Genomic DNA, 16,016 nt, shown 5'->3' on the forward strand with positions numbered 1-16,016 from the left:
AGGCCCAATGTGTCGGCTTCATCTTCGGAATTTGAGTGCTTCATTTTAGAATGAAAAGATAGTTTGAGTTTGAGCCTTCGCTTTTCCATTTTTCTAAAATTCTATCTTCCTTCTCTTGTAGCCCATTTTTCATGCAAGCCAACATGACAGCTGAGATATATATTTATTTGCTAAGATTATCATCATCTCCTATATTAATTAATTAATGATGGTTTTATTGTTATAATTTCATGAGATGATAGTGCCGGGCAACCTGCAATCCACTCCTCATTTATGCACAAAATTAAATTAAAAGTATGATGCAAAAAGATAGAATAAAATCTTATTAATGGAGTTTAATGCAATTGTGGTTGCTTTCTGGAGGCCCCAACTACCAAAATAAAGAACTTGTTGATGTATGTCCCAANTGAGGTCGTCTGACTCATGGAACAGTTATATTTTATTCATGATTTTGAACCAGTGGGTATTGCAGATTGATTTGGCCTTATATTTACAAAAGAGTGGTCAAAGATTGAAGAGTTTGATTGAAATCATTAAAAAAAATATTCATACTTAGGAGTGTATTAATCAAGGGACAAAAATTCCATAAGATCATGGCCAACTGTAAGGCTGTAATTAATTAATTAATCAATTAATAATCATAACCTATATTTGACTAATACATATGGTGATCGGCTCAATGAAGATAAATGTTCATCCATTAAACACTACTTTATTAGATTACATTATGGATTTACTCAAATCAAGTCGCAAATTCAGCCTTTTTTATACTATCAAGGTCAAACTTTAAACAATTATTCAATTCTCTCACTTTGAAAGAATCAAATTTCCCCTTTGAATTCAATGTAATCTCCTCATTTTTAGTCTTTTCCAAACTATACATCCCATGCCAACTCAATTTTAAATCATTGGTTCCATATCTAGAGAAGAGTGAAAAAACCAAGGTAGACAGGATGAACATAGGGATGATGATGATCGAAAACAAAAAAAGATAGACGTAAAAACGAAGATTAATTAATGAGATTAGGAGGAAGAATTATGGTTAGGGTTAGGGTTATATGGATCCAACGAACATTTAGCAAAAGATTCTGAAAAGCTTTTATAAAAAGGCTCCACCGCACAAGGCAGAAGAGTCCCACCCCCATGTGTTAAAGGTCCCCATCTCCAATTTGTTTTGATGCATAAGTGCTTGTCTTTGCCCTTGGTTTTTCTTTTATATTTATAAGTATATTTCCATCTCTAACACTTAGCCCACATTAGGTAACCTTATGTTATAAAGAGGGTACCAAAACCATGTGATTCGGTGGCTGCTTCCCCCCACAATCAGAATCCGTCCATCAAACCTTCTTCTCCCTGTGGGGCTAAACCTCTCCCCCCCTCCCCTTTTCAACCTTACCATCAACACAACTATGGAAAACAAACCAATCCCTTTTTGCACGTTACCCCCCTCGTGCCATTATCGTTTTCTCTTCTTCCTTCTTGCCTTCCATTTTCATACCAGACAATTGACAAGTACCTGACACTTTTGTCACACCATCCATCTTATATATTCTTTCTTCATTAGATAAAATATGATATCCATAATATGAGTAAAGGGTAAAGGAGAGTGAGAGAAGAAAATAAAAGGGAAAGTGTAATATTATAGACCAATAACATGAAGACCATTATTCTTGCACGAAGGGACATCGAAGCATACCATAGAATTGATGATATTAGGTTAATCATGTAGATCTGATATGATTATATATTTATAAGATATAGTTTTTAAGATCCCTTGCATGTGTTAGATACCTCCTAACCTACTCACTCACATGCTCCACACCCATTTATATATCAAATCCAAATATTTTTTCATGGAATATGAAAAAGCACCTGGAAACAAAATCTAACCCTAACTTAACTTTCACCATAAAATTTTATCATCTGGGTAACGTGGGATGAATTTATTGGTCAATTCTTCAAAACTTTTTTATGATCTGTCATATGAATGTGCTTACTTTTTTCTAATTTTCACATTTGGAGATCGTTTGGATTTTTTACTCCTAATTTATATATATTTTTGGGGAAAAAAAAATCCCATTTAAATTATAAAGGGTAATGAGAGGAGGCACAAGTTTCAATAATTGAAATGGACAAAGAAGAGAGTCATCACTCTGCCCTACTGGAAACTGGTTAGGCCCAATGTGTCGGCTTCATCTTCGGAATTTGAGTGCTTCATTTTAGAATGAAAAGATAGTTTGAGTTTGAGCCTTCGCTTTTCCATTTTTCTAAAATTCTATCTTTCTTCCCTTGTAGCCCATTTTTCATGCAAACCAACATGACAGCCGAGATATATATTTATTTGCTAAGATTATCATCATCTCCTATATTAATTAATTAAAGATGGTTTTATTGTTATAATTTCATGAGATGATAGTGCCGGGCAACCTGCAATCCACTCCTCATTTATGCACAAAATTAAATTAAAAGTATGATGCAAAAAGATAGAATAAAATCTTATTAATGGAGTTTAATGCAATTGTGGTTGCTTTCTGGAGGCCCCAACTACCAAAATAAAGAACTTGTTGATGTATGTCCCAATCCAAACACATAATAGGTGAGTAAGTTTTTAAAGGTTTTATTTGCTTTAGGCCTGGAGGCCTGTACGGTTTTGTCCTGAAAAGACACCTCTAGGTGTTAAGAATGTCTTATACTATATAAGCGACCAAGACCCTCATCTCTTAACTAATGTGGGACTTTGGGGCACCAACAGAACTGATTTGCATCTCTCTCACAAATCAAAATCTGAATTTCTTCCACTTGTGTTGATTATGATGAATTGAAGTTTAAGACTTAATCCTGGCTGCAAAGAAAGTAAGTGGGTACTTGAAAAATTCTACAATTCGGAGAATTCTCAATAGGTAACAATTTATATGCCCTCTAGTAACTAGAAGATTTTGCGCTATTTATGGGCTTTGTCAAGCCCATTCTATTAACTAGTGGTCTGCAAATGGGCTAAGAGAACTACTTAAATACAAAGCTTACCGGCCCAACATACTTTGGATATCTTCACAATAGAGTATCTATAGCCACAATTGGTTTGCTTACCCGTAATATAACATCTCTACAGAACTTGAATTCTATAATGTTTTTTTTTTTTTTTTTTTTTTTTTTTTTTTTATATTTCATGCCTAATGCATAGTTTCAAAGATTATGATCAAGGGTGTTCGGACTAGTTTGTACGCACCTCAACTAATTCTTCAGGGTCCTAAAACTATTGGTCGAGTAAGAGTTTCAATGGTCACCTCTATTAGATGCTATGGGTACTCGATTCAAGAGGCTATGTAAACTTAGATCCTCTTTTATTTTTTTTACTATCACGCCATCTTCAATCACCTCATCATCCACCTTTGCTACTTTATGTTATATCTCAGAGAGATGATGAAATCTAATTAATTTATGAATATCAAGTACTTGCTGAAGGCCAAGGAAAAGAACTGGTCGATCAAATTCTAAATACTTTGTATATTTATTCAAATCATTATATTATTTACATTCTTTCTGCACTTGATCTTCATCAAAATATTAGTAAAAACCTTATTGTAAAGGATGCTAGTTTCTCTTTCAAAGTTATTTGGAAGTCTACAACATCTATAATCTGAAAATCTTCCAGTTATGCTGATTATGATGGAGTGCACGCTTTTGAAGTTGATCCCGGCTGCAACAAGGAAAAGTAACACTAAAAATCAGTAGAAAATTCTACAAATCAGAAAATTCTTAATTGAGGTGAGAAAATTTTAAAGCTCACCACGCATGCGTGGATATCATCACAACCGCACAACAGTTTCCCATTTAGAGTATCAGTAGCCTGAAATGATCCTCCTCCTTCACTTCTCTGCATACCAGAACAAGTTTTTTTAATGAAATATTGGTGAATTGCATTCATTCACTTTCTCTTGTTTTCTTTTTCTTGAATTTCATACATGTAGTTGAGGAATTGATACCTTATAGTAATCAACAGCAACAAAATTAGCCCACCGGCTTCCAGCCGCACCATAACAAGTGTGAAGCATGTTAATAAGGTTCCCTGAGTTTGTAACACAAGTCGTTTGCTTCACGGGAACAGTCATGAAGTAATTTACCAACACCAAAGATTTGGTCTTGTCATTAAGTGGAGATGATTCTGCCCTGTTTGGACAACTCCCATCTTTCATTCCACCATTTCCATCTGCAAATTACAAAAGACAGACAGATATATATCATTATAAAACTAGATAACCAAAAACACAAAGAAAAATGTGCTTGGTTTGGTAGTTTCTTACACTGGTTTTCAACCATGTAGCTCCACTGGTAAGCGATGCCTTCGCTTTGTTCTTTAGATTTATCTGAGGTGAATACTAGTAGTGTCTGGTTGTTGGCAACCATGTCACTAACTAGAGGCCAATCTTCACCATTTTTGGGCATTTTCGATACTGGAAACCAGTATTTCATCAACCCAGCAGCAGTGAAGACATTTGTTAGTCCTTTTGGGGCTTGAACATAATCTTCCAGGATCAATGTGACTATTTCTCCAGGGTTGGCTGACATGAATGCTTCAATCTCCTTTAATGTGTCTACTGCTGGTTCCTTTCAATGCATAATATATGTTTTACCAGATGTGACAAGTTAAAAAGACGCTTAGAATAGGGATTCAAACATCTAAGAAGAGTTGGAAAGCAATTAAATGTTGACATACAAATGCAGTATAGTCATGGCATTTTCCTCCAAATGAGTGACACAACCAAACGTCTCCATTAAAATCATATGTGTCCAACATAAGGGCTCGAACTCCATTCTGCAAAATAAACATAAGTCAATTTGGTAAAACAAATAATCATGTAAACTAACTCGTAAATATTAAAATGAAAGAAAATCTGTGCAAGAGAAAATCATCATACATTTAGCTGTTGAGTGACAGTATCTTCTTGATTTGTCACAGTGAGTCGAGGAACTCCTGTGTGAGATGGCTCTCCATCAATGGCAAAAGCATTGTGGGTAGTTAAGAATGCATACTTATTGAGAGGTAGAGAATTATTCTATCACAAACAGGGCACCAAAATTTAGTGTAAGAAAACTCATTAGTCAATCATATTTCAAGAAATATTATGCCAACTCCTTAAAGATTAGTACATAAAGAAACATGCTTTCAGTTGTGTATAAAAACTCTCATTTGCCGAAGTCTACATATTTTGACAAATGGAATATCCACACAGGAATTTGAAACAGGGATTTCTGACAACTGATTTAGCTAAAAAATAAAATGTTTCAAATGTTGGAATTGGCGACCACTTCAACAATAAGGGGTTCGTTTCTAAGGGGCGACACACACAGGGGCCACTCTCTGGTGAGGGGGTGGGGATAGGGGGCAACGCCCTCAAAAACCGCAAATGATTTGGCTTAATACCATAAATAGCCAATGTAAGATTCTCTAAATTAAGAATATAACTTCTTTTGACTTAGGAATAAGAATCTTAATAGTTTTAGGTTTTTCTTAATAAACCTAATATATAAAGACATTATTTACTTGTATGAATGATCTATAAAATTATAGCAAATACATTCATTATAACGAGAGAGATAAAAAAATATTAAAATAATATTGACTCAATAAAATGTAGCTCGAATTTGTGTGAATCAAGATAAATTGAGCATGTTCTTTTTCTTTACTATTTTCGTTGTTTGTGTCTGAGTAATTTTAGTTTGATTCCAAACATTCTTTGGTTATTTCAACGAATCCCTGATCAAATCTTCTCTTCGAGAGATTTAAGTAATAGAATTTAACGCCTACAAGTTTTGATTACATCAATTGATGCATATCTTACATAAAACAAAGGTAAATAACTTTAAAACGCGTTTTGGAGTAATATAACTACTGTTAGTGAAAGTTCCTTTTAAACAGTTGAAGATGTGTTCTCATTACTTTTACAAAAAGCACTTTTTAATTTGATAGAACGCACTTCTCACTAGCAACAAATTGACTTCTAACCGCACTTGTTATTGCTCATCTTAATGATAATTTTATCGTCTCCAAATAGGAGAGGTCTTGTTGTTTGGCTGATTGGCCGAATGACAGCCACGCCAACCACGTAGCCATCCCACGTTTCAGCAACAGTTACGTGTGAATTGTTTTTGGTTGTGAGTTGTGGCCTTCCTGGAAACTACCCCAAACCCCACCTCATGTTTTGTACCATTCACATGAATTAATCTTCCCTTCCCTTACCTTCCATTACTGCCTAAATTCAAGAACTTGTAAACTATGTTGCGGAAACTGAAGAGACAGAGTGAGAAATATGTCATACCATGAGCTTGAACGGGTTTGTAACGCTTGATCTCACACATCTTGAACCCGAAAATCCAAGCGGACAAGAGAAGCAGTAGAGTCCCGCCTCACAATCTCCATCTGAGGAACATGTATCCAGTAGCTACATATTGAAAAGAACTAAACTATAAACAAAGCAGGAAGTAATAATCTCTTTTAACGTTCAAGAAGAAATGAAGTAACAAACCCGGCACTGTCCATTGGAGCAAGCTGCAGCAACAGTGAAAAAGACTGAGACCAGAATGGAAAACAAGTTTTGAGAAGCACCCATTTTTTAAGGAGATTGCTATGAGAAATGATAGAGATGTTTAATTTTCTTGGAGAAACAATGTGGGGTTTCTCAGTTTTGGCTGAGAAAACAAAGGAAATAACACCAAACAGAGAAATAGAATATGAAGAGGTTGGATATCAAATAAAAAAGAAGTCAAATGAAAAAAGATAAATTATGGGAGGGTTTATATAGGATTTGCTTCAGGTTCATCAAGCATCATTTACTCTAATTAGAACACGACATATGTTAAATAATCATATGATTAAGAACCTTGATTAGAATTTAAATAACATATACGGAGCCGGGGTTCCTGATGAAACCTGCTCTAATGTAATTAAAAACCAATTTAATTATTATTTTCGATGCCGTTAAGGCATGCACTAAAGATGAAACTGATGGGTTTTCATTGACTTGTGTTAACCGTTTGGTTTGACTTGTTAATCAAGTTGATCATCCACTTAGTATTGGTTTTTATTATTATTATTAGTAGTATTTTTTTTTATTTAATTTTTATAATCTGTAGTTTACGTGCACTTCAATTAATTTTCGAAACTCATTAAATTTCTTATAAGCTCAATGTTTTAAGATAAACCACACATATGTGGTAGATGATATGAAAGTGATTCAAACCCAAGAAATCAATGAATAAAGCAAACATTCTTGACCGTTAGACTAACCTCTTAAGATTATTTTTATTAAATTTTGAATATGCTTAGGAATAGTTTTGCAATTCTTTTGATGTCACGTTTGAGATAATTGAACGTGTCTTCCCATCTAGTTAATTAAATAAATGAAAATGCGGAATAATTATTAATCTAACTTCTTCGTTTGAAACTAAATTAAGGAGACATATCGAATGCAGTATAATTTAAGGTCTTGAGTCTCTTAAATTATTGCCCACTAATCGAACGGTCAAACAAGGCAGTTGGGCTTTAAGAGGACTTTGAATGGTTCAAACTTCAAATCAAGCGTCATTAAACATTACTCTTGATATTTGGGCCTATTTGCTAGCCCACTTCTATTCTTCTTCTAAAGGTTTACGATTCCGCCCAATTTCATTATGATTTCCAAAATTAGAAAAGTAAATATGTCCAGTATTCAAATAGATTAATTTTATTGTATTATGTAAATTTCTGAAATTCAATAAAATTTTTCAATTTGAATGATGTAGCTTGTACGTAGGGACGTAGCTCAGATTTTTAGTTAATAGGGTCAAAACATCAACTATAAATGGAAGCCCCAAGTCTTATAACTTAAGCTTTTCAAACAATTTATGCTACCCAATAAATTTAACTTATAAACCCATAAAAACTTATCAAATCCAACTCTAAATATCAAATAATTAACCAATCTTTTAAAATTAAACCAAATCCTCAAATCTATACAACTTAAAGTTTTATCAATTCTTTAAAACCATTTAAAATTAATTGAATATCTAATCAAAATTTATCAAACACAACTTAAAACAATAACTAATTAACTCATAACTCAACATAAACAAAATTAAATCAAAACCCACATCAAAATCTAGGGGGTCCGTTTGTTTTATTATTTTAGACAGGATTTTGAAAATAATATTGGGTAGTTGAATAGGGGAGTATTACGAGATAAAATTTACAAATTTACAAAAAAAAAAAAAAAAAAAAAAAACCCTAGGTTTGCTAATTTAACTAAGCACCCCAATATATAAAAATTTTGTAAAATAACAAAAACACCCTCACCCACCCACAGTGTCAGATTCCGGCCACCACCGTCAGAATCTGGCCGAAAAATGGTGTTACGACGTAGACTGGTCGGATCTGGCGGGTAGGGCATTGATATGGCCTTCTCTACGGCCAGATCTAGTTGTCGACGGACGTAAAAGTCCAGATCTGGTCGTTCAAAGATATGGGCATCACTAACGGTCAGATCGATGAATTACTGGCCAGTTCTGGTCGTTTGTAGGCCGTTGTGACAGATTCCGACAACCACCGACAAAGATATGGCCGTCGCTGACGGCCAAATCGATGAATTACCGGCTAGTTCTGGTAGTTTAAAGGCCGTTATGACAGATTCCGGCTACCGTCAACAGTGGTTGCCGGAATCTGGCAAGTATGGGTGGGTAGGGGTGTTTTTGTTAATTTTTAAACTTTTTTCTGGGGGTAGTTATGAAATTAATAAACTTAAGGGGTCTAAAAGTAATTAAAAAATATACTAATATTTCTCAAATAACAAAACAAACAATATTTTAGGAATATGGATAGAAATAATGTGCCAAACGGAGCCTAGGAATTTAATATTCCAGTTTCAAACCCAATTATTAAATTCAATAAAAACTCATAATTCATTATCTTTCATCGATTAAGAAAGCTAAAAGAAAAAAAATTTAAGTATAGAAAAAAAAAATCATCTTACCTTGTAATATAAAGAAGTTGTTTTTCTTGAGTATCTAACCAAAGGAAAAATGCAATATGAGCGAAAATGAGAGGAAACGGAAAGAGGGAAAAGTATAAAAAAATGTTAATTCATAATTTTGTGGTGTCAAATGTAACATCCCACTTGAGGTACATAGTTAACTTATAGTGTATTGTTTAAATGTTTATTGTTTTGCTTTTATTTGGGTCGATATATTGTTAATATTGGTTGGTTGGCCTTAGTTGAATTTTTGTTAAAGTTATTTTGAGAAAGATGTGAAGAAAATCCCTTAAACTTTCATTAGGGGTAAAATGGTCTTTTCACTCAAAATTAGTTGAAATTGTGGGGAGTGAAAAGAGATAGAATTTCATAGAGAATGCATTAAAAATAAGGACATTATGGTCATTGACTAAGGGACATAGATGGAATTTCAAAGAAAGAATAAGGGCATAATGGGAAAGTGTGGTTATAAACTAAAGTGTTAAGGGTTTGAAACCCTTATTTTCTTCATTCCACCGCCACACTCCTCCCCCATTTTCTACAATGTTTCATTCACTCCAAGGATTTTGAGGGCTTTAAGTGGTTTTCATAGGGCTTTGATTCTAGGTATCAAAAGGGAAGGATTACTACTCTTTATCTATGACTTATTTGTGTAAAGGTTGAGTTCTTATAAAGTTTATGCTTAGGGTTAAGAGATGATTGGAATCCAACAAGAGTAGAGAGTTTAGAGAGAGACTACTCAAGCACAAGTAAGTAAATCCACTCAAAATCCAACTCAAGCTAAAATTTAAGAATTCAAGTGAGTAGAGATTTATTTTAAATTGCATAGTTGTGATTATTGAGAAATTGAGATGAGATGTATGTGTATTATGCTTATTGTGGATATATTGAATATGAGAAGTATATGTGATATGATGATGGGTGAAATTGGAAGAATTGGAGAAATTTTTGTGGAGTGTGTTTGCCATGTAGGTATGTGATGCTACAAGAGAGTTTTTCTCTCATTTTGGATGGTTGAGAACTAAATAGAATGATAATTGAATTAGGGTTTGTTTATGCACAATTAATGTTTGATGAAATGTCTAAGTGAAAACGCCCTGTCATTGCCGTGACTTTCTAAGTGATTTTTGGGCACCTTAATGATTGAAAATGGGCTAAGACCAAAACATAAAAGTTGTAGCCCTGTTCTAAGCTTTAAAACGAGACCAAAACCGTAGCAATCCGAGATGTATAACTCAAGTTATGCTCGAGTGTGACCTGCGAAGATGGCAGTTTGATGCAATATTGCATTGTGCATTTAAAAGTGCATTAAGAAGAAAACTTTAAGCATGAAACCATCCCTATGCCTGAATTGTGTTGAGAAGTAGTTTGAGAAAGAGTAGAGAACTTTGTGAATGGGCTATTAAAAGTAAAGAGAATGAGAAAATCTAAGAATGGGTTGGGGCTTTGTGAACTCCAACCGGAAGTTACGAAGAGTGGGTTGGTGCTTGTGAACTCCAACCGGAAGTCACGAAGAGTGGGTTGTGCTTTGTGAACTCCACCCGGCGTGCCTCCGGTAAGATGAGGCGCGGACATTCACTGAGAAGAATGAGAAAATATAAGAAAGAATAGAGGAAGAGAAAGAGTAGAAGTCACGAAGAGTGGGTGGGTGCTTTGTGATCTCCACTCCGAAGTGCCCGTCAGATGAGGCCGTGACATACAACAGAAAGTTAATAGAAAAGAGCTATGTGAAAGAGAAACAGAAAGAGAAAATAAATGAGATGAGAAGAGTGTAAGGAAAGAAGTAAGAGAAAGAGTTACGGGGATAGACGAGTAGAGGATTTACTTACTGAGCATTATTTTGTGCTCACCCCGTTGTTTTTCTTTGTGTTTGCAGGATCTAGGTGAGGACGCGATCGGATGGGCATCGGCAAGCGAGGAGTAATAGCTACACTGTCCATTGTTTTTGATAACTTTTACAAATGATACCTTACTTTGTATAAAGAATGATTATATGTATTAAAAGAAAATTTTCGGGCCCATTTACTTTTGCTAATATAAATGCATTTTACTTTATGTATTTCTGTGAGTAACCTAGTATGAAGCAGTTATTACATCAAAATTATAAATTCTATAAAACATAAAGACTTTTTTTATTGTTTTTAAAAGTTGAGTGAGTTCAATTGAACCCACATGTTTGTATTTAATTACGTGGCTGCTTGTACATAATTTTTTTATTGAAGCGAATTAAGATAAATTGATTATCTTCTTTACCTTTCTGTTTTATTATTATGTGTGTTTTGATTATGATTTTAACAATAAGAACGTTTTGAATGCATGTTGAAAAATGAATTAAAGTCTCATTATGAAAAACTAGAGAATAAAATTTACTAATACTAATCATGTAGTAATTAAATTATCAATAGTATTGGAGTCTTACACCCAGAACGTCCAATCTTTTTTAATTTGAAACTAAATTAAGGAGACATATCGAATGCAGCATAATTTATGGTCTTGGGTCTCTTAAATTATTGCCCACTAATCGAACGGTCAAACAAGGCAGTTGGGCTTGAAGAGGACTTTGAATGGTTCAAACTTCAAATCAAACGTCATTTAGCATCACTCTTGATATTTGGGCCTATTGGCTAGCCCACTTCTATTCTTCTTCTAAAGGTTTACGATTCCACCCAATTTAAGATTTCCAAAATTAGAAAGGTAACACATCCGGTATTTAAATAGAGTAATTTTATTTAATTTATTATATTATACAAATTTTTGAAACTCAATAAAATTATTCTATTTGAATTATGTAGCCAGTACGTAGGGACGTAGCTCATATTTTTAGTCAGGAGGGTCAAAACATCAACTATAAACGGAAGCCTCAAATCTTGTAATTTAAGCTTTTCAAATAATTTACACTACCCAATAAAATTCAACTTATAAACCCATGAAAACTTATTAAATCCAACTTTAAATATCAAGCAATTAATCAATCTATTAAAATTAAACCAAATCCTCAAATCTCTACAACTTAGGGTTTCATCAATTCTTTAAACCATTTAAAATTAACTGAATAGCTAACCAAAATTTATCAAACCCAACTTAAAACAACAACTAATTAACTCATACCTTAACATAAATAAGATTAAATCAAAACTCACATCAAAATCTAGGAATTTAATATTCTAATTACAAACCCAATTATTAAATTCAACAAAAACACATAGCTCATGATCTTTCATCGACTAAGAAAGCTAAAAGAAAAGAATTTTAAGTAAAAAAAAAAAAAAAAATCATCTTACCTTGTAATATAAAGGAGTAGCTTTTTTTGAGTATCTAACCAAAGGAAAAAAAAAAAACAATATGAGAGGAAACAGTGGCGGATCCAGAAATTTCTTTCAGGGTGGGCCAAAATAAAAATTTATTATATATTACTATTTTTATCCATTAATATTTTTGTTAGGGTGGGCCAAAATATATAAATTATACATATTAATATTAAAAAAAAAAATTTTGAGGGTGGACCAAAAAGTGGCTGGATCCGCCACTGAGAGGAAATGAAAAGAGAGAAAAGTTAAAAAAAAAAAAAGAATGTTTATTAATAATTTTTTGGGGTCAATATAAATTTAAATGGGGTCAAAATTATAAATTTCATAAAACATAAGGACTTTTTTTATTTTTTTTTAAAGTTGAGTGTGTTCAATTGAACCCACATGTTTGTATCTGGCTACGTGCCTGCTTGTACGTAATTTCTTTATTGGAATGAACCAGGATAAATTGATTATCTTCTTTACCTTTCTGCTTTATTATTATATGTGTTTTGGTTATGATTTTAACAATAAGAACGTTTTGTAATGCATGTTGAAAAATGAATTAAAGTCCCATTATGAAAACCTAGAGAATAAGATTTACTAATACTAGTCGTGTAGTAATTAAATTATTAATGGTGTTGTAGTCCTACACCGACTAGGCACACTCAAGCCTACTGGTTTATAAGAGGGGATAATCTTCTCATTCAACAAGGTCTTATTGGGTAAGGAGTCAGACTCACCTCAAATTCTATCATGGTATTAGAACCCATGTTCAGTTGAGCTGAGTGCTTGACCAGCATCATGATCCAACATATGGGCTTAACCGTGAGCGAGAGTGTTGGAGTCTCACACCAACTAAGCACGCTCAAGCCTACTGGTTTATAAGAGAGAGTAATTCTTTTATTCAACAAGACCTTATTGGGTGACGTGTTAGACCTATCTCAAATTCTATCAAATGAAACGTGATTACTCTTTATAACGTATAATGTCAGAACAAAAAAGGAAAAAATAAATAGAATCAATCAATCAAATAATGCTTTTAATTTGCATGTCTCAAAAACATTTGATTTCTCTGCGGATTATGATGAATGAAGTGCAGCCCTTTTTTGAAGTTGATCATCTCTACATCCTCGAATTTATAGTATCAACAGCCTTAAAAGGTCCTCCACCAGCACTTCTCTGCACACAGCAACACAAGTTAGTTTAGAAATAATACTTCTCTGATTATTGGTTTCTATAAGAAATGATACCTTATAGTAATCAACTGCAACAAAATTAGCCCATCTATTTCCAGCAGCATTATAACAAGATTTAATCCTGTCCTCAAGGTCCCCTGAGTTTTGTGAACATGCAGCATGCTTCACAGCAACACTCATGAAGTAATTTAACAGTACCAAAGATTTGTTCTTGTCATTAAGTTTAGATGATCCATCTCTGTGACGACAACCATCTTCCAATATTCCATCTTCCCCATCTGCAAAATTTATTTCACAACTGTTACTAATAAATAATGAAACATAAGAAGAAAAATTTGTACCTGGTTTGATTGATTGTTTCTTACACTTTGTTTCAACCATGCAGTTCCACTGATATGCAATGCCTTCGTTTTTTTCTTTCGATTTATTCGAAGAGAAGACTACCAGCCTTTCATTGTTATCAATCATTTCCTTAACTGAAGGCCAATCTCCACCATCTTTAGGCATTTTCGAGACCGGAAACCATTATTTCATCAACCCAGAAGCATTGAAAACCTTTTTCAGTGCACCTGAGGTTCTAACATAATCTTCCAACATCAATGTCACGACTTCTTCCTTGTTCGCCGACAAAAAAGATTCAATCTCCTTCAATGTTTCCACTGCTGGTTTCTTTCAGATGCAGATATGAGGAATTAGAGAGGATGTATAATACTTAATTAGTTAGTCTAAAATCAGTAGGGAAGAAAAGAATTGTCATACAAATGCAGTATAGTTTTGGCATATTCCTTCAAGTCCGTGACACAACCATACATCTCCTCTGAAATCATAAGGGTCTAACATAAGGGCTCGAACTCCATTCTACAACATGAACATCAGTCGATTAATTCTGATAATAAGTTTTCTTTCTTTTCTAGCCAAAATGACCCTAAAGAATTGAAATAGTACGATATACTTTAAGCTGTTTAGTGATACTATCTTCTTGATTAGTCGGGGTGAGTCGAGTATGTCCTGTGCGAGATGGCTCTCCTTCAATGGCATAAGAATTGTGGGTAGTCAAGAAGGCATACTTGTTGAAAGGTTTAGAATAATTCTATAATAAAAAACCGATGAAATTAACAAAAGAATCATGAATCTAATTCTTCCATTAATCAAAAGAATCATTAATGTTTCCTGAAGATGGAGAGTTATTTACATGCTTGTAATGGGGAGTAAGGCTCGATCTTACACATATTGAACTCGAATAATATTCTACATAGCAAGAAATACAATGGAGTCCACCCTCACAATCTCCATCCGACGAGCATTCCTCTTTCAGCTACATTCAAAATTAAAGAAAATTAATTTATGCATTACCTTGTTTGAAATGACTTGATGAGAAAGACACTAACCTTGCACTTTCCATTGTTGCAGCCGGCAGCTGCAGTGGTGAACAAAACTGAAAGTATAATGGGAAGGAGGTAGCGAGAAGGAGTCATGTTGCAAAAAGATTGGTTCATTTTCCAAATGTAAATTAATAGATGATTGGAGGGTTTTCTCAGTTTTAATTAGCTGAGATCAGAAAACTGAGGATACTCCATTAAACTTACATTACAAACAAACAGAGATGGAGAATTAACACGAGGAAATCAAATATCATGGGAAGTATTGAATCTAAATATAACATGACACTCAATCCTGAATCATTAATTAATAATTATAGTAAAAGCGTTTTTAGCATAATTATCAAACACGTAATTAATGAAAATATTATTAGAAAGAAGTAAGATATGTGAAACAAATTGCATAGTTACATAATAATCGTGTAAAAAAAAGGAGTCAAATTACATATCATAAAGAAAAACATGGTATTTATTTTGTCAAGCTCTTTGAGAAAATTATCATAAATGGTGATCAATTATCTTTTGATCTTTAGAGAAGAAGCGATTTAAATTAGGCATAACTTCAGGACGGCGACTACGAAGGAACTTCCGGAATCTATGGTCCGCGTACTTTTCACCTTCTACATGGTTTTCTCGCACTGCCGTTCCACGATTTGTCTGGTTCACTCTGCAAAAATAACAAAAGGTTCCCCCCAATTTTAGCCTTCAGATATTAACTTGAAAGCAATTTTCGTCAATGGGTTTTTTGTTTTTTTTAATTTCTGGGAAACTTATTACCTAACTTCAGGATTTAGCACCATGTCCCTTCCCATCTGAAAGATGCCAATGCCAGCTAGAAAGGTTAAGCAAGCCAGGAGTGGATAAACCCGATCAACATTAAAGAAATTGCATGAATTTTTAGTCATTTCATTTCATCTCATACTCATATTTAGTTTAGTTGAAAAGTTTACCTCTGGTCTCAGCCAACGCCCCATTATTGCGAAGTTATCTTCTAATTACATGATTATGGCAGAAGTTTATATAAATTTTAGTTGTGTTCTTCTATTGTTGTGTATATAATTATACTAGAGTGTTACGGGATTAGAACCGTGAGAATTATTGGTGGCAAGTTGTGAACAGTTACATGCCAGCTAGAAATGGAACACTTAT

General features: G+C 33.7%; 1 protein-coding gene and 1 pseudogene across 1 annotated transcript; both read right to left on the reverse strand.

The window, feature by feature from the left end:
- Positions 1–3,489: 3,489 nt before the first annotated feature.
- LOC116109713 (PI-PLC X domain-containing protein At5g67130-like) lies at positions 3,490–6,792 on the reverse strand. The gene is made up of 8 exons (XM_031395937.1): positions 6,525–6,792; positions 6,318–6,440; positions 4,917–5,054; positions 4,715–4,813; positions 4,302–4,605; positions 3,984–4,207; positions 3,788–3,874; positions 3,490–3,697 (listed from the first exon to the last, which is right to left on the reverse strand). Exons 1-8 carry the CDS (start codon positions 6,606–6,608, stop codon positions 3,662–3,664), a joined length of 1,095 nt encoding a protein of 364 aa, XP_031251797.1. The 5' UTR covers positions 6,609–6,792; the 3' UTR covers positions 3,490–3,661.
- A 6,622-nt stretch (positions 6,793–13,414) lies between these two features.
- Positions 13,415–14,963, reverse strand: LOC116109693 (annotated as a pseudogene).
- Positions 14,964–16,016: the final 1,053 nt, after the last annotated feature.

Source organism: Pistacia vera, unplaced genomic scaffold (assembly GCF_008641045.1).
Source record: "Pistacia vera cultivar Batoury unplaced genomic scaffold, PisVer_v2 Contig588, whole genome shotgun sequence".
In the NCBI taxonomy this organism is placed as follows: domain Eukaryota; kingdom Viridiplantae; phylum Streptophyta; class Magnoliopsida; order Sapindales; family Anacardiaceae; genus Pistacia; species Pistacia vera.

Bases quoted from the DNA above. Each gene is read 5' to 3' on its own strand.
- LOC116109713 (XM_031395937.1), bottom strand. From the start codon at position 6,608: ATGGGTGCTTCTCAAAACTTGTTTTCCATTCTGGTCTCAGTCTTTTTC. The intron at 6,441-6,524 runs GTTTGTTACTTC...TTCAATATGTAG, and splicing joins GCTCCAATGGACAGTGCCGG to CTACTGGATACATGTTCCTC. The intron at 5,055-6,317 runs GTATGACATATT...TGTTTGTGATAG, and splicing joins CAAACCCGTTCAAGCTCATG to AATAATTCTCTACCTCTCAA.